Source organism: Mastigoproctus giganteus, chromosome 4 (genome assembly GCF_048544385.1).
Source record: "Mastigoproctus giganteus isolate SK-2022 chromosome 4, ASM4854438v1, whole genome shotgun sequence".
Classification (NCBI taxonomy): Eukaryota; Metazoa; Arthropoda; class Arachnida; order Uropygi; family Thelyphonidae; genus Mastigoproctus; species Mastigoproctus giganteus.
This window is the reverse complement of record NC_143578.1, coordinates 50,893,614-50,913,753: the sequence shown is the minus strand read 5'-3', so window position 1 is coordinate 50,913,753 and position 20,140 is coordinate 50,893,614. Positions and strand designations below refer to the sequence as shown.

The following is a 20,140-nucleotide window of genomic DNA, read 5'->3' as shown; positions in this document are numbered from 1 at the left end:
TTTGTAACTAATGTCATGTCTACACTTCCATCGAGACAACCAACCATCCGTCGCTTTGAAATTTACGTGACCTAGCTTTTTGGCCAACTCTTCTGACTTGCGTTTTAGCATAGGGCCGCAGTGGAAAACCATTGATTCAAAGCATCTTCGACGTCTGGATCTTTGCCTTCCCTCTTTCGCTTATGAGATGTTTTCTTTAAATCCATGTGCAATGTCCACTCCTCTCTAAGTTTTTCTTGTTGCTGTAGCAGTCGTGAAATCGTAGATTTTGGCACCTTTATTATCTCCGCTAGCTGACGATGACTGATGTTAGGAGGTTGACTTTTTATCTTGTCAAGAATAGCGATTTTTTCTGAAAGTGACAAATCTTTACGTGGCATCTTGACAGGGGTCTTAAATGTACTGAAAAAAAGGGGAGGGGGAAACCAAAATCAGTGCACTGTTTGGTACAGTTTTTAATCTATTCTTCAGCAAAATTTCTTCAGAATCCGATTACCACAACACAGAACAAATGTAAAACAACCACTGTACAGCACGACTTCGCAATAACTGATTCCACTGCTGCCCACGTGACCTCTTTGTTACGAACCATCTAAATTAGTTTATTGTTCAATAAAAAAATTCTGTTTATACTCCGGCACGACAACCAAGTCAGTAGAGTTTACAATAAATCGCCAATTATCGTATTTAGTAGTCACGGGCTTGAACCCCGGTCCACTCAAAGAATGCGTGCGATGCACTCTCGCTCCTGACCACTGGGCTACGTCAGGCCTAATAAACTATATTTAGATGTTTGTGCATGCCATCTAAATATAGTTTATTGTTCAATCAAGACCTTCATTGCCCCAATTAAGCGGCGAGTTGGCCCAAATAAGCGGAACAAATTCAGACTAAATATTTGTTTTGTTTCTGTTCTTCATAATTTGCCCCAAATAAGCGGCTGCCCCAATTAACCGGTGGCCCAATTAACCGGAATGCACTGTATCTAGAAATCAACACTCTCAAATTTTACAGATATATGATAGCAAGGATAATCCTTTAACATGTTTGCTGCAGCAATGCATATCTGCTGTGCCATAATGCATATAAAAGCACATGAGATTAACTACTACTCAGTATTGGCACACTTATTGAATGCTTTACAGTAAAGCTTGGCTTTTGTTAATAGACTTGGCACACAGTTCTATTTGTTTTCTGCTTGTGCTGATGTTAGTTTATGTACATGAATAAACTTTTTTTTTATAAAATTTTAAGATTTGTTCTGATTTTTAAACCCAGCACAAAAGTAAGTGTTCACTTTTTAGTAATGAATTCCACACTTTTAATTTTCAACCATTATGTACAAATTTGCAGAATGCTGCGGATGTCAGAATGTTGTTTTTTTTTTTTTTTTCAGAATTTAAAAAATTACAGCACATTGAATGAATTCTTTTACATTTAGGTGGCAGCAAACGTGTTAAGAGAAATAAGTTTGAAATATGGTGAAGATTGGAGGAAGAATTGGAAAATAATTTAAGGTTAAACTTGGAATGGGGAAGGGCTGCTTCTCATCACCATGTTTTTTGTTATTCACTCTGTACTGTTCAATAAAATAAGTTAACGAAAAAATTTAGAATGAGATATGAAAAATTGCATTATTGTTATATGCAGGTGATCATTATTATTGTACTATTAAATAGTTATGTGCAACATCTTCAAGAATCTCTGACAAAATTAGATATAGGTAATTTGGCATGAAAAAGTATGGGAAGCTAGTTAAATAAATTCACTTGACACAAAACAGAAATTAGCCAAAATACAAAAATCAGCTGTTTTAACCTATTCCTTAATTTCTTACCCAGCTCTCAGCTTGGTAAGAAATTATTGTAAGTAATTCCATTTCTTGGTAAGAAATGGAATTACTAGATGGAAGCAATGGCATGACTATATTACAAGTGAAGAAATAAGAAAAAAATCTTGGGGTAACAAATATTCAGTCAAAAACAAACAAAATAAATGTGAGAGAGTATGGGCATGCAGAAAGGTTAAGAGAAGGTTGATTGGTTAATCAGATATCTGAAGCAAAAGCAAACAGTAATAGGCTTAGAGGCTGATCAAGAGAAAGGCAGATTGATGCTGTCAAGTGAGTATTAGAGGAAAGAGAACTTACTGTACTATGGCTAATTATGTAATGTGAAACAAGGTAGCCTGGAGAAAAATATGGAGTAGATGTCCGATAGTCCAGAAGGATTGATTTGTACTATGTTTTTTTATTGTATTGACACATATGCTCACTGGATATAGCAGAGTTGGATAGCAATAGTGATCATTTGTATTGCATGTTACTAATATTCCCCACTTATTCATGTTACTGTTGATAAGCCATTGGCATTCATTCATGCTATGACTCTAGCTAAGAAATTTGTTGTTAAGATCAGAGACATTTTTAAACATTCACCGAAACAGTATGGTTAATATTTAACCACATAGCAGTTTAGTAATTTCTGAAGTCAAACTGTTGGCAGTCTTACATGGTCTGTAAGCTAGTTTTTGTGAAACTTGATAATATCACAATGCGGCCTGTTATAAAGACATTTTTGTGATAGAGGCACTCAAATAGTAAAAATAAATTGCTGATCACCAAGAAATTGTTCAATAATTTAGTCATATTCGACTGCAGAAACTATTCTTGACTGTATGATGGGCACAGAGAACATAAAGTTTACTTTAGTGTATTTAAAAGTTTTATTTTTAATTACACTTGTTTAAACCCACATTTTTTTTTTTTTTAGAGTAAACCTGATTTGTTTAAAAAATTAAAAACTCCAGTAACTGTCTCCTGAACGTGTTTTTATTTTTAACCCAAAAAAAACCAATGCTTTAGTTGAAACTAAGAAATTTTAAGTAAATTTAAAGTAGAAATATAGATTTTTTTTTTATAGCAGTGATTGATGATACACTAACAAAAAAAAAGTTGCAACAGAGGAAAAGAAATCGGAGGTACTCTTTAAGAGTTTGCCCACTCGCACACCTCACAATTATTTAAACTGCTGACTTCTTTTTGTTAGAATTGGGAAATAAAAGCAAGGAGTTTCACCAAAGACACTGTTGTTTAATCTCCAGTTTCTGTTTTAAATTCCCTTTATTTGTAATAATTTTTTTTTCTTTACAGATTGAAGAATTAAAAGAAAAAACTAAACAGGCTGTTGAAGAGAGGAAACAACTGGAAGAGAAACTTTCTCGTGTCACTCGTGAAAGACAATCTCAGGATAAAAAAGTAAATCAGGTAATTTCTGCACATTCTCAAAATCTCTCTTGTTCATTCTACAAATGGAATTAATATACTCAACTTGATATTCGAGTAATACCTTGAAAATTGCCTGTTTTGGTTTTATTTTATTTATTTATTTTTTTTTTGTTGTTTATTTGAACATAGGGATAAACATCTTAAATATTTGTAGACCATCTTAAAAGCTACTTCTCCAATGATAAGAAGACTGGAAATATTAGCTCTGTGTAATAAATGTTCCTTCACTTACACATGCCGCATTTAAAAATTACTTTTGCAAGTTGGGCAGTGTATGCCTCCATTACATTTCCATCACATTCAGTTTTAAATTAATGGAAATGTTTCATTTTCTGTGAGACCCATTGAAGCTCATCTACAGTAAAGCTATCCAGTTTGTTTTTTGGGCCAAATGTAGACTTCAAGAGTGTCCAGAAATATATTTTTTTCACTACTGTATAATGAACTAAAGTTAACATTCAACTTTTAACTACCAAAATTCTATAACTGATGATATTTGCTTTTAGCAGCATAGCATTTGCAATCAACAACATAATAGTACTTTTGTATGTCATTAATAGCAAGTAAATACTCTGTGTAGTAGAGAATAAAAAATACCTGGGGGTAATTGTGCAGTCAAATATGAAATTTTCAGAGCAGTGCAGACAGGCTGCCAGAGAAGCTCATGGCAGCCTGTCTGCACTGCTCTATATATTGTCATTCAAATAGCATTAATTGAGGGCACATGATGCAAGAAAGCAAGCTTATGTAGCATCAGCCAAAAAAAATCACACCCTTTCTCATTTCACCCATCCACTTGCTCCAAATGTTTGTCTAGTTCTGCCTTGAATCTGTTTAAGCTATCAACTTCTACAACGAAAGATGGAAGTTTGTTCCAGCATTCAACCACCCGCTGGTTATAAATAAGCTTATTATTCCATAGAATCAGCTCAAAACAGTGTGATTGGTTGCCTGGAAGGTGTATGCAGGATTGGTAACAACTAATTCTGAAAAGGAAACATTAAAATGATGATTTCAAATATGTACACAAATCGAGGTTACATAACACTAAGCAAATGTGCTAAGAGACATTTGAATGCAGTGCACTTCAAAATTTGTAATATTACGTAAATTTGCATTTTTTACTGTCTATTGTTAAGATATTTTCTATATAAAACTGTATAACCATTTTTATAATTCTGAGTATCTATAATATTCCTGTATATATGTCTGTCTAGCGTTGACATATATACAGGCATGTATGCATATATATTATATATTTTGTTTTTTGGAGCATTAGCAACAAAGGCCATATTGCTCTGGGATATGCGGTGGTCATTCCCTGACCTTTCCGCATCCTCCGTATTTGGTGGTCACGGGCGCGAACCCCGGTCTAATCAAGAAGCGTGTGCTACGCACTGCTGCTCCTTCCCACCTGGCTATGGAGGCGCCAACATATACCATGCTTTTTTTGGGATGATATGCAATGGTATGGTGTACTGGCACCTTTATTAACAGTGATGTGTGACATTTGGATGCAGTTCACTTCAAAATTTGTAATATTATGTAAATTTTCATTTTTTACTGTCTATTGTTAAGATATTTTCTATATAAAACTGTATAACCATTTTTATAATACTGAATTACTCAGTCAGACCTCTGTTTAACAAAGTCCTTTTATAGCGAATTATTTTGAATTCCCCTCGGAAGTTACATTTAAAATAGTTTCCATTGAGCGAAGAAAATTTTCATATAGCGAACGGATTAGGAGAGAATTAACTCGGTACGCACTGTTCACATTTCTGGCAATTTAAGCAATTAGTGCTGCTGTGCGAATTAAGGGAGCTAAAGGGATTACCATTCTACAACTTAGTAGTACCTGGTAAAACCTGTACCACATACGGAGAAGTACACTAGTCAAGAGTGAGCAGGTCAAGGTGTATTCCCAATGGGCTCTGGCCCACCTTCTACTGTTGTGGTGTCCAACCTTTTCCCATACAGGGGCCACATTCAAAAAATTTCTAAGTTAGATTTCTTTAGTGTGTTACATTTTCCATTTTATTATTTACAATACATAATTACATTTACTGAACAAAACATTTAATAAGAAAATTTTTTTGATAATTAACAAAATTTAAAATGCTGTTTTAGTTCACTTTCCTCATGGGCCATAGGTTGGACACCTCTGTGAATCAACTGTAAGCACCCCATTCGAGAATTAGAAAATTTTCTTTTTTCTTTTACCCCGACTTTCTTTTACCCCGACAGATCATCATCTGTTATTTTGCAGAAGTGCGTTATCCACATTTTTCCGTAAATTTTCCCTATCTCTGTTTAACATGGTCATGGTATCTGAATATCCGAATGAGACCGACATTTTGGACAGTTTCAAAAAAAAAGAAAGAAAAAGAAAAGAAAAGAAAAAAAATTCAAATTTAAGAACTAGTGACAATACCGATGACGAGAGAAGGAAAACGAGGACAATGAAGGTATTAAACTTTCTAAACGTGAAATGTTGGCATTTGGTGAAAATGAAGTTAGAAAATTGTCAATTAGGTTACAGTTAAATTGAAAGAGATGCAATTCGTGGATTTCAGGTATACCTAATTGATAAGAAGGTTTCAGAAGAATTGAAGCATTTGATGGACGCTCTGAGTACGATACCAATTTCATCGAGTGAATGTGAATGAGGATTTTCACAAATGAATCTGATCGGCAGCACTTCATTGATGACAACAACAGTTTCTTTACTACTGTTTCTTAAAATTGTAGGCTCACCACTGATCCAATCCAGCAAAATATGTCGATTCTTGATTCGGAAACATCATTCAGCAACCAACACACAAAGAGGAAGAAAATAAGTCGGTATAGGGTGTCGGATGGGAACTTAATAAAAATTTGGAATATTCTACAAAAACTTTATTATGAAATTATTTTTTTACTTGTGTTATTATTTTTTTACTTATTTTACTCACATTTTACTTATTTTTTTTATATACTTGAATAATAAATTTGTGCTTGATAAACTGTTTTTATATACTTAATTTGTTGTTCTTATTCTAAAAACATTACTACTACTAAAGTAACAATATCAGGGGGAAAAAAAATTTTTAGAGTACTTTTCATATCCTTTTAATTTTCAATTTTTCCTGATATCAAAGAATGAGTACCGGCACATATTTTTTTACAAAAAAAAGCACTGAATATATATATATTCAGTCCAACATCTGTCCAACATCTAGTGGCTGTAAATATGTACAATATAAAGCTGTCATCCTATGCAAATGAAAAAAATTAAATATTCTATTTAATGGTGATATTTGTATTCTGAGCTTAATCTTTTTTATAATATTGTACTTGATTTTCATACTGTAATATCGCTGCATGTGATATGTGATCAAAAAGTTTGGAGTATTGACTTTGTGTCATGAAATTGTGGCATCATAGTGAGTTGAGACTTGTTATAACATATTCAGTGACTCATCTAAACTTAGGAATTTATGAATCATCCATTTATTTGCATTCAGTAGCAAACGGAAAATATTTGTGTTTCAATGCATTTCAAATTAATTAAGAATAATTATAATGAACTGTACTATACCAACATCTTCTATTAGAAAGACCAAAGCATTTAGCAGTTATATGCTGATACTGAATATTAATTACAACCTCTGTACAGTAAGATCTGCGGGGGATACATTCCAAGACCTACTGTGGATGACTGAAACCGCTGATATAAGCAAACACTTGCTGACCCCATATATAACGTGATTTTCTTGTACATACATATGTATAATAAAGTTTAATTGATAAATTAAACACACTGTAAGACATTGCCAACATTAAATATGATAATAATAAAGTGTAGCAGACTCTCGATTTACCGGGATTGAATTAACCGGGACACTTCAAGACTCCAAATAAAAAAAAAATAAATAAAAAAACAGAAATCATAAAATTCAAGTAATAATTAGAATAGGTATAAACAGCTATTTTGCAAGTCGTAAATAAGTGACAAGAACCAGCATTATAAGTCATCATTGGGAGATTAGTGTGCCTATTACTTGCAACCCTTGCTGTCTTCACACCTACCACTCAAAACAAAACAAAAAAAAAAAAAAAAAAAAAGAGACCAAATGTTTAGTTTGATTTAGTGCATCACGTCGATTGTTGTGTTCTGTCTGTCGCACCGCAAAAGGACAAATTTTGTTTTGTTATTTATGTCAGGGATGTCGGAATTTTTTTTTTTTTTTTTTGTTTAAAAATTGCAAAAATGATGGGCAAACGTAAGAGTTGTGCTTTCAAATTAAAAAAAAAAAACTTGAAATTATTCAAAAGTTTGAAAACGGTGCCTCCATTATAGTGTTGGTGACCAAACCATATGCAATGTTATAAAAAATAAAGGGAAGCATCATATTGGACACGTGAGTAGTATGTGTTTTTTCGTTTTTTTCCCATGGTTGCCGCAGGTAACTGAATTAGTGGATATCAAATCAGCAGATACGGGAGCACAACTGTATTTGCTAATTATATAAATAAACTTATGCAGAAACCTGCTATTAAAGAATATGTGCATAAAAGAAATCTAAATTTAAAATTTTAAATCACTTTTATCAGCATTTGCAATTAACAATATAATAGTACTTCATATGTCATTAAAGTGAATAAATACGTACATATATAAGAGTATACCTTCAATGTTTAAATTAAAATGCACTGGAGTTTATCTTGCTTATTTTTAGCTTTATGCTATTTGTTACCTTGACCTTTTTTGTCATATTTGGGCTGAATTTTTTGAATTTGATGTTAAAATTGGACTAAGTATTACCCTTAGGATTTTACTATTTCTAAATTAAAATTTTGTCTAATCAACTGCTTTTGTCTCAATGGGAAAGTTGTTTCCCATCTTCATTTTAGTTTAAAACCATCATCTCATATCTTCTAAAATGAATGTAAACACCAATTTTATTTAAAGATGGAGAAAAAATAAATGCAATGGTGTTGAGATGTTCGCTCTTCAGTATATGCATTTAGCTGTGAACAGCTGGCTACAAGTTCATTTGCATCACATCTCCCCATGCTACAACCATTATATTTGTTTATATTTTTGTTTCAAATAAAATTGGTTTACATTCATTTCTGAAGTACAGAGATGGCACTTTTAGACTAAATCAAAGACAGAGAACAACTTTCGCATTGAGAAAAAAGCAGTTGATTAGGCAAAATTTTAATTTATAAATCATAAAATCTAAATGGTAATATTTAGTCCAATTTTAACATCAAATTCAAAAATTCATTTAGCCCAAAAAAAGGTCCACACGACAAATAGCATAAACTTAAAAATAAGCAAATAGACCTTGATGCCTTTTAATTGAATTACCTTGTATATACAAGTATATGCAGGATGTTTCATTAATGTGCACACAATAAGGTAGCTTGGTATTTTATTTATTATTACTTGCTTTCATTCATATATATATATTTTTTAATCATTTTCCTCTTTTATGAAATTTTACATAATTTTTAATAAAAATTTAAATGAATTGCCATTTCAGCTTACTACAAAATATACCAAATCTACAACAGAATTAAAAGAAGAAAGAGAGGTATGCTATAGCTATATGAACTTCTTATTGCATGCTTTGTTAATGATAATTAACTAAATTTAAACACATTTAAGAAAATTGTAAAATATTATTTTTTTTACCTTTATGCATTTACTTCTTTTCATTTACCTCTTTGTTTCATGGGGTGTCATGGATATACATGTCTCCAGAGATATGTCATATTAATCCAAGATACCACTCAAAATCTAAAATTCTGATGAAATTAGGTATTCAAATGACACTCATTTTTTTTAAGTCATTTTTGAAGAATTTCAGTAAGTCTTGCACAGTGAGATTCTTTTATACTTCATGCTGGTGAGCCTGTTAGCAGCCCAAAGTTTATGCCTGAAGTTGGCATAAACCAATTTGGATGATCATGGTTGTGGTGCCACTGAGCCTGTGCTAAAAAGCTATATTACATTGTATATGATTTCTGTGTGACACCATATGGTAGAGGATTTTCATTGTCCCATGCTTACAGAGGTCCACGGTGTGCCAAAATCATATTAGGTAAATTTCCATTTCCTTCCCTTTTCCTTTCTCTTTCTCTCCAGTATAGTCTGGTTTTATGTTATAAATCCAGAGGAGGAATTGTTAAGTTTCTTCAGTCAGGGCTGTAGTTAGCTGAGTTTTTTCAGCCCATAAACACATGACATAATTTTATACACAATAATGATAATTAAAAAAAAACAAAAACTACATCTAGTTCAAAAGAACTCGCAAAAAAACATTTTCTTTCCGCTTAATTTTCTGTCACATCCCTCAGTCATATGAGATAGATTGATTGGACTGAGCAGAGAAAAATAAGAGTTCCAGAACAGAGAGTAACTCATACTTGTAAAGCCAATCAAGTACCATTTATCTCCCCACCACACAAACCCTGTCCTCCAAATTGCACTAAGTACAATTTATAGGTTAGGTGTAGTGCACTCCTCATCTTTGGTAAAAGTATAGTGGGGAAACCACTACTTTGTCATAAAGGATTGAGTGCAGTATTCTCATTTAGGAAGGTATGATTTTGAATCCCATTGGAAGGCAGAGGAATTCTTAAAGTCCTCCATTCAGGATGTAGTTAGCTGATCTCAGGCAGAGGCAGTACAATTTTTCTCTCTTAAGTTGTTTCAGGTTTTTCAGCCTCAACAACATGCAGGTCAGCCAGTGAGCACACAACTTTTAAAGACACAAAACACTTGTGCAATTGGCTTAAGATGTTGATGTGCCATAAAACTAACTAGTGTGCTCTTATATTTTGGATGGATTATTTTAAGAATTCTTGACCACAATTTTGTTGGTTAGTATTAGTATTTTCACTCATAATACATTGAATTGTTCACCATTCAGCACAAAGTTTCTAATTGAGGCCATTTGACAAGAGCACCCAGATTAGTATTCCTTTGTCATGCTATTTTGATCCCTGCTTTGGAATAGCATCCTATACCTTCACTAATATTTTGTTTACAGTGAAATATGATGTGATGTAAATAATGCAGACACAAATCATTATTTCTCATTTAACTTCTTTTTCTGAATGAGCTGATGATAGTGGCTGTACTAATGTTTACAAATATGTCAGTCTAAAAGTTGCAATTTTTTTTTTTTTTTTTGAACAATATTCAGTTAAACACATCAAATCAGTTTAGTGTATTATAGAAGAATGTGAAACTAAGAAACTTTTGTGCTTTCTGTTGCTAATTAACAAAGCAGTGCTAACACTGAAGTGAATAACAATATACATTCCCATGATCTGCTAACAAATTTACTTATGACATAATCAATTCAAACAGCATAAAAATCTACAAATATGTCTTAATTCTGAAACAGTTATATAATCCTAACTACAAAGAGAAGCGAGTAAGAAAGATAAATGGCTGTTATTTTTCTAGACAATTGTTTTCTTATTGATATATTTCTGCCACTATTTCTTCAAAGCTTTAATCCATCCTGAAAGAAAGTTTTGTCAGTGGCCTTGGAAAAAATTATTGATGACAGCCATGACACCTGGATCTGTGTGATAATGAGTCCACACAAAATTTCATCTTTTCAAGAAAAGATGAAAGATTGGTGCTAAATCAGATAAATAAGATGGATAATTCAAGATGTTTAAACCCCCAGTCAGTGTGCCATTAATGGTTTTCTCAAGGATAAAACTGCAAAAAAATCATTGCACAACTTTATTTTTAAGTTTTATGTGCACCTAGCCTTTATTGTTTGCATAACTTTTGCAAAAGTGAAGAGTAAGTAATATTCCTCTGAGATGGTCTGGCCCTTTTCTGAATAACCCACTAACAACAAACCTCAGAACCCTAGAAGATTAATGCCATTACCTTATCAGCTGAAGGAATGGATTTTGCTTCCTTTGGTGTGGGAAATGAAGGGTGCTTCCAATTGCTTAGACTTATTTTCCTTTCAGGTTAGAAGTAGTGATGTCAGGTCTAATCTATAATCACAAAAGTCACTGTAAAATTCTTTGTCTGCCCTTGAAGCCCAATGTACAGGAACTTTCTTGATTCCTTGGACACTAGGTCCTTGAGGTTGTCACAGACATTCTCTCAGATATGCCAGACAAGCTGTATTTGCTCCCTGGGAGTCTAAAACATTGAGGGAACTGATATTTGGGTGACACTCAAGTCAAGTGGACTTGACTTTCAATTTCAGCGAAGTCCGGATGGTCTGTGACAGCCAAATCCTCTGCTTGCACCTTCACGATGGTGGGACTGTTAGTAATCCTGGGTATAACCTCCATGCACAAGTACATGGTTGGTGACCACCCAAGTGTGAACCAACGTAAGCAGTGGTCAAGGTGTGGCTCCCACACCACATGGAGGAACACCACCCCTCTATGTTACCAGGCCGTACTAGGTGGTAGATGACTCTCATCAACCAGTGCAATACCACCACTTTGCTTATTGGAGGCTTGAAGTGGTGGAACCCATGTTTAGTCTCTAGAGCTAAGTTCTGGTCAACCCTTCCCTACCTCTTCCATCATGCAGTATGATTGATGACTTTTGAGATTATGATGAACATCGTAGCGAGATCCGATATTCCTTACATTTCGAGGGTACAGCTCTAAAACGGTGTTCACAGGCCGGCCGCTAGTTAGTACGCCGGACCGAACCTATTGGTAACTCTCCAAGAGGCTTCCGGATCAGCTAGTGTATAATCTTGCTACCTCTAATCTGCCAGATAGTGACTGGAGGGAGTCCGAGTAGTGTGTATGTGAGGAGCATTGTCGAGGCCACGTTATGTCAAGGATCTGGGTATATTCTTACCATGTGTACGCAATATCCAAAAATTTCATTACTTCATACAGCATGTCCCACCCACTTTTTATTACTATTGAATACACCATGAATTGTCAAACTAATAGAGCAAGCATATCTGCAAAAAGATCTAAACCTCCCAAGCACTTCCTAATTCATTTCACAAATATACGTGGCCTCAATTCTAATCTCAAGGATGTCCGTTTCCACTTGCAATCTGCCAAACCCCATTTACTTTTTCTGACAGAATCTCAGCTATCAGTTGATTCAACTACTGCTCATCTCAGATGCCCAAATTATTTGCTGTATGATTCCTTTCGTATCAAAGGTGGTACTTGTGCATATGTCCGTTTTGATGTTCCCTGTCAGAGACAATGGCAATTTGGAATCTCCTCTCTTTGATCTTCTCTGGCTTAAAATCTCTCTACCTCATTGTGTCAGATTCATCTGTTGTCTCTACTGTTCTCCCAACTCCACTAATCACTTGGAGCTCTTTGACTTCCTCTCTTTGCATCTTGACTTTCTCCAGTCCAACTTTCCTAACAGTGAGGTAATTTTCCTTGGTGATTTTAATGTTCACAACTTCAGCTGGCTTCCATTTTCTAGTCACACCGACCCAGCTGGTTGAGATGCTGAGGTTTTTGCAGTTACTAATGACCTTGCACAGATTGTTCATTTACCTACAAGAATACCGGACAATCCTAATCATACAGTCAATACGCTTGATCTTTTTCTCACAAACAACCTTTCTAAGTACATGGTCGAAGTGAGAGGTCCTTTAGGCACTTCAGATCACAACTTGGTGATTGTCTCTTCTCCAATGGAACCTTCATCTCATGGTTATTCCGAACCTCGTGTTGTTTGGCATTACAAGAATGCAAAATGGGATGACCTGCGAGACTTCTTTTCTTCTTTTCCTTGGTCGGATTACTGTTTAAAAACTTCTGATGTCAACATTTGCTTAGATCGTGTCAGTGAAATTAGTCTTGCAGGAATGGAATCCTTTATTCCACACTCCACTTTAAAATCTCGTCCTTTATCTAAACCTTGGTTTTCCAATAAATGTGCTAAGGCTGTTCAAGAGAAGAATGTTGCATATCATAATTGGCTTGTTTCTAATTCTTCAATTTCATTTTCTGCCTACACCAAAGCTCGCAACAATTGTAAAGCAGTTATTAATCAGTCCAAACTAGAGTTTGAACAGGCTAAGAGTAGAAAACTTGCTTCTTGCCCTAATGGTAGCCGAGCATTCTGGTTTCTTGCTAAAGCTATTGGCCGCAACTTTTGCCCATCTGTTCTTCCATCTCTGTCCAAACCAGATGGTTCTGTTGTCACTTCAGCCAAGGATAAAGCTGACCTGCTAGCATCCCATTTTTCTTCCAACTCATGTGTTAATGATCTTGGTAAAACACCTCCCACCATTCCCAACACGCCCCATTTAATGCCTCCTGTGGTCTTCCGTCAAAAAGATGTCAGAAGGATTTTGACAAATCTCAATGCTAAGAAAGCTCCGGACGCCTCCGTAGCCAGGTAGGAAAGAGCAGCAGTGCATAGCACAGGCTTCTTGATTAGACCGGGGTTTGAGCCCATCACCACCAAATACAGAGTATGCGGAAAGGTCAGGGAATGACCACTGCATATCCCCGGAGCAATATGGCCTTAGTTGCTAATGCTCCTAAAAACCAAATAACAAACAAACAAACAGCGCCAGGTCCCAATGGTATTTCTCCACTTGTTCTCAAAACCTGTGCTCCTGACTTACTCCTATTCTTTTTTCACTTTCTTATTCCAAAGGTGTTTTTCCTTCTGCTTGGAAATTTGCTCATATCCAGCCAGTTCCTAAAAAGAGTGACAAATCTTTCCCATCCAATTATCGTCCCATTGCAATTACTTCTACTCTTTCTAAAGTAATGGAGAAATCAATTAACCACCAACTCTTAAACTACCTAAAAACCTTCCGTCTGATCAACAATCGCCAGTATGGATTCCGTCAGTGTTGATCCACTGGTGATATTCTGACTTATGTTACCCATTTATGGACTAATTCAATGGAAAGGTTCGGTGAAACACAAGTAGTTGCTCTTGACATCTCAAAAGCTTTCGATTGTGTTTGGCATAAAGGTCTTCTAAACAAGCTTCCATCTTATGGTTTGCCAACTGTTTTTAGTATTTAGTTATCCAGTTTTCTCTCTGATCGCTCACTGAGGGTGATGGAAGATGGCTCTCTGTCTTATAACTTCTCCACTAACACCAGTGTCCCCCAAGTTCAGTTCTTTCCCCCACTCTTTTCCTCTTGTATACTAATGACCTTCTTCCTTTGACTGGAAATCCTATCCATAGTTTTGCCAATGATAGCACATTGCATTCCACTTTCCATTTTGAGAAACCTTGTCCTGCTCAATCAGCTTAAACTTCTCGAAAATCTGCTACCAATTCCTTAAATGCCGATCTTCAGGTAATTCTCCAGTGGGGCAAAGACAACTTAGTTTATTTCAACCCTTCTAAAACTCAGTCTTGTCTTATATCTCTCAAAAAGGATTCTTCTGCTCCTATGCTTATCTTTAGTGACACTCCAATTTCTAGGCAAAATGATATCTCTTTTGGGGATTACCCTGACTTCTAATCTCTCTTGGCACAAGCACGATACAAATATTGCTTCCTCCGCATCTAAAAAACTTAGTTTTCTCTTTTGCTCTCGGCATTACTTTTCTTCCAAACAGCTGCTCACTCTGTATATTGTTCCCACATCTTGGGTGGTGGCTCCAAAACCTCTCTCTCTCAGGCTTCTTAATTCCATTCAGAAGAGGGCAGTTATGTTAATTAAAGATTCATCTCTAACAGTCTCTCCACTCGCTGTCTCATAGACGTACTGTTTCTGCTGCATGCCTCTCCTACAGATACTTCCATGGGCACTGTTCTTCTGAATTGGCTTCTATAATTCCCGCTCTCTCTTTCAAAACTGTCGGAACACGTGCCGCCAACATCCATTTACTGTCCAACTTCAAACTCACAGAACCTACTTTTCATCTTCCTCGTTTATTCATTCAACTGCCGTTTTCTGGAACAACCTTCCTTCATACGTATTTCCTGAAAATTACAGTCTACAGAAGTTCAAGTCCAATGTCAACAAATATCTTCTTTTGTCTTCTCAACCTCCAACCCAAGCTTGGCGCCTCCTTAGCCAGGTGGGAAGGAGCAGCAGTGCATAGCACACGCTTCTTGATTAGACCGGGGTTCGAGCCCGTCACCACCAAATACGGAGAATGCGGAAAGGTCAGGGAATGACCACCGCATGTCCCGGAGCAACATGGCCTTAGTTGCTAATGCTCCTAAAAACCAAATAACAAACAACAAACCAACCCAAGCACGGTACTAAGTACTATAGGTTCTAATACCTCTCGTGTTTGGGGTTTACATGAAAAAAAAAAAAAACTATATGCTACTTTCCTTTGATACTTTAAACATACTAGCTGTATAGTGGGTGTTGTCTTTTGTCTTTTATTATCATCTTGGATTTAGTTGACAGTTTTAGCTGTTCTAACGGTGGAAGGCCTTCCAGACACTTTATAATCTTCTAAGCTGAGATGGAATTTGAATACCTACTTCTTCTTCTTCGTCATTGCATGTGAAGGCATCACCTAACATATAGCTTTATGTATGTTCTTGGATGTTAAAATTTCTTATGAAGCTATTCAGTGACTGCATCATTCTGGATTTTTTTTTCATTTTTTAGTTGACATTGTCAAGTCAGAAACTTGTGAAAAAAAAGTTATATTTTATTTTAAAACTTTCAATTTCGGTAGTTTTGGTAGTTAATTAGACACAAGACATTTAGATGTTGTAGCCGCTGACTTTTTTAGTTAGGCTCAACTTTTTAGTTATCTCAGATTCTTGAGCATTCACTTCAGAGTAGCTAAAGCTATGGAAGGATTTTTGTGGGTCTGATTTAGAAACTCCAACCTGTCCAAACAGAAACTGTAAAATTTCAAAATGTTCTTTTTGTGACCATGGTTATAGTGAGAGGGAAATAATACCAGTATGGAGGGACAAAGTTAGTGACATTATTTTTTTGTGATGTGGTTCCTATTATGCTTTGAGTTAAAGTTATTACAATATCTTTCATATATTAAAAAAAAATAAAAAATTTGTATTCACCCAGAAGTAGTTGTGATAGAAAGATGAAGTTTTTTTTGTTTGATACTTTGAAGTCTCTATAGCAACTACACAAATTTTGGTTTCGATCTGACAGTTTTTTTTTTTATTGCTGAATCTAATGAAGTGTCACAATGGATAAAGTGGAATACAGATCAGTGATGCAGTTCCTCTTTATTCAAGAAAAAACACCCAAAACAATCATGAAAAAATGGTTGCTGTTTATGGAGAAGACTGTCCAGTGTTGGTAAACATTGGTATAAACAGTTCAAATACAGAACAACCCCAATGAATGATGAAAAATTCCCAGGATACCCAGCAACTGCTGTAACAGACAAGAGTATTGCAAAGATTATGGCATTAATTCTGGAAGATCACTGTATAAGCATCAAAGAACTAGCTGCAGAGCTGCAAATTAGTGTATGGTCTGTGGAGAACATCATCCATCAACAGTTGTATATGAGTAAAGTGTCTGCTAGATGGGTTTCCAGACTTTCACTGATTAAGATTGCAATCCAGGGACATTTAAATAGATATGGCATTCTGAATAACACACAACATAGTTTTGTTAGGAGAAGATCATGTTTAATTCACTTAGTGGGCTGTTTTGACACAGTTACTCTTAGGCTGCATGTAGCGAACAATTTCAAAATAGACAGTTTATTTGGATTTTAGAAGGGTAGTTTACTCAGTCTTTCATGAGAGATTACTGTATAAGCTGGAATATGTTGGAATTACTGGAAAAATTCTAAGATGGATTGCTGGGTGACTGCAGAGCAGAAGGCAGAGGGTTGTAATTCATGGATATCCTTCAGATTGGTGTAAAATCAGAAGTGGGGTCCCCAAGGATCGGTGCTTGGACCAGTATTGTTTCTAATTTTCATAAATAACATCGATGATAGGATAGAAGGCTTTATGTTAAAATTTGCAGATGTAAAGATTGGAAGAGTAGTTAATGATCAGTACCAAGGCACTCCTTCAGGATAACTTGAACAGGCTGCAAGAATGGTCAAAAAAGTGGCAGCTATGATTTAATGCAGAAAAATGAAAAATCTTGCATTTGGGGAATAGCAGCCCCAGAATAAATTATGTGCTTGGTAGAACTGAATCAAAAAAAAAAACAGTAGAGGAAGAAAGGGATCTGGAAGTTATAATACAAGCAGATGTGAAGTTTTCTGAGCACTGTAAGCAGGTGGCCAGGAAAGCACACGGTATTCTATTGATGATTTATCAAACATTATCCTGTAGAGAACATCATCTATCAACAGTTGTATATGAGTAAAGTGTCTGCTAGATGGGTTTCCAGACTTGATTTTATAGTGAACATGAGCAGCAAGCAACTAACCAAAGAACGGATAGAGGTTTTAAATTTAGGACCAAAATTTGCTATGAGTCTGCCTAAAATACCCATTGCAGAAATAGCGATGGGTGTGGAAAGAGCGATAATTAAGTTACCCGAAGATAGGGCAAATGAAATTCGAGCTAAAACAGCATCCATTCTGAGTCAAGCCAAGAGAGCCCCCGCTAATCTTAGTGTGAAACAGAAATTAGCACTTAGGAGCCTCAAACAAGATGACAGTATTGTGGTCTTACCGGCAGACAAAGGAAGGCTAACGGCGGTCCTTGATAAAGAGGCATATCTAAGTAAAGCGTTAGATCTATTGAATGATCAAACAACTTATAAGGTCATTCAAAAAGCCCAGAGTTGGCTAAAGTCCAACAAAATTTCCAAAGAACATTATTTGACATTACACGCTACAGGGAGCAAAATACCGAGATTTTATGGCTTACAAAAAAATACACAAAGTGGGTGTAGCACTTAGACCTATAGTTTCATTTAGTGATAGTCCCACATATGCCTTGTCTGGTTTCCTGGCCAAAATTCTGTCTCCATTAGTAGGAACTTCCGAATTCAGCGTCAAAGATAGTAAATATTTTGTGTGCTTCATAAGAAGTCAGCACACAGAAGAAAATGAAACTATGATATCTTTCAATGTGACATCGCTTTTTACGTGTATTCCTATCGACCATGGGGCACTTTTTGCACACATGGCCTTACAGAATGATACCACCTTGAGTAGTAAAACACAATTAAACTTAGAAGATATTTGTAAAAGTATAGAACTATGCCTCTCAAGCACCACCATGATTTTTGGTAATATCATGTATAAGCAGGTTAACGGTACAGCCATGGGCTCCCCCATTAGTTCAGTTATAGGTAATCTAGCTATGGAGGAGCTCAAGGCTAGAATATTTAATGGTCGAGATCTCCCTATGTGCCCATGGAAGAGATATGTGGATGATACATTCTCAATTATTCAAAAGGGGAGTGAAAATGAAGTGGTGAATTTTTTAAATGGCTTCTCCCCATTCATACAATTTACCTCGGAGGTAGAGGAAGAAGGAATTTTGCCATTCCTAGATGTATTGGTTCCAAAAACTAAAGTCTATAGGAAACCAAGGTGTAAAGGCCAGTACTCGCACTATAATTCTGCTAAGACCAATCATCATAGGAACAGTGTGGTCAGAGCGTTAATAGACAGGGCAAAATTGCACTGTAGTACCTCCGAGGATAGGAAAGAAGAATATGAACGTGTCATGGCGGATCTTACAAAGTGTGGCTAACCCCAGAGGATTATAAAAAGTATATTGGAGAAAATCAGAGGGGTGAACCCTTCACTCCAATAGCCACTGCATACATTCCCTACTATCCGGGCTTAACTGAGCATATAACTAGGGTACTAAGAAATTATCAGACGCGTTGTGTGCAGATTCCAGGCAGGAAGCTGCACACAATCGTGTCAAAAGTAAAAGACCCCATTCAAAAAGAGAATGCTAGTGGGGTCGTTTATAGTATTAAATGCCTGGATTGTGGGGAATGTTATGTAGGGGAAGCAAAGTGCCGTCTCAAAGAATGGCTGGGGGAGCACACTAAGGCAATAAGGAATGCAGATTATGGTAAGTCCGCCGTGGCCGAGCATCTTTGGGAGAAGCAACACCAGATCTCCCCGGATGAAGCTATCATCACTGATCGGCGCATAGGTTCTGGGACCACAAGTGGCTCGAGAGTTTGCAGATTAGTTCGACAGAGAACATCAATAGAGACAAAGGTTTGCAGATTTATCCCCTCTTTGAGGCTACGATCCTCAGAAAGGATGAACGATTTCATATGATGCGCTCCCGAGCCACTTCCAGTCCCAGTACACAGGAGAATAGAACACATGGCGATGAAACACGTGATTTAGACCATGAACCTGCTGGTACTTAAGATGCACCGCAGTACAAGGAAGCTACCGCTGAAGAAGAAGGCAGGAGCCTTCGAAAGCTACGGTCGGTTTTATCGCTCTTAACCCGGTATTTTAATGTATTTTATTTATTCGATGTATATATATATATATATTTTATGTATTTTATCCTTTTTAGTTATAAAGTTATTTTAATTGTAAATATATAGAAGTAAACACACAGTTTTTTAATATTCCAGTTTCCATGTCTTATTTTAATACGTGGTTGGTGAGAAACATTTAAAATCACAATATTATCCTGTAGAGATAGGGAAGTTATAATACTATAATCCTACTGTATAAGGCAATTGTACAACCACATTGGAATACTGTGTTCAATTATGGAGATCTCATCTGAAAAAAAAAAAAAAAAAAACATTAAGCTTCTTGAAAGGATCTAAAGACAGGCAACTCTCATATGGTGAGTTTGGCAAAAGTACATCTTTATGAGGAAAGATTACGATTATGTTGGCTACAGAGCTTGGCAGCCAGGCACCTCAAAGTTTACGTGATTGAGGTTTATAAAGCTCTAAGAGGAGTTAGTAAATTGAATGAAGGGGGAAATTTCATAAA

The 20,140-nt window shown here is 35.8% G+C and overlaps 1 protein-coding gene across 2 annotated transcripts in view; it reads left to right on the top strand.

Moving 5' to 3' along the window:
* Positions 1-20,140, top strand: part of LOC150086722 (BRCA1-associated protein) — a 141,005-nt gene that overhangs the window by 108,428 nt on the left and 12,437 nt on the right. For both annotated transcript variants that reach the window (XM_090372711.1, XM_090372712.1), the window contains 2 exons: positions 3,152-3,265; positions 8,821-8,871. In XM_090372711.1, coding sequence (XP_090228837.1) covers positions 3,152-3,265; positions 8,821-8,871 — 165 coding nt within the window. The remainder of the gene's footprint in view (positions 1-3,151; positions 3,266-8,820; positions 8,872-20,140) is intronic.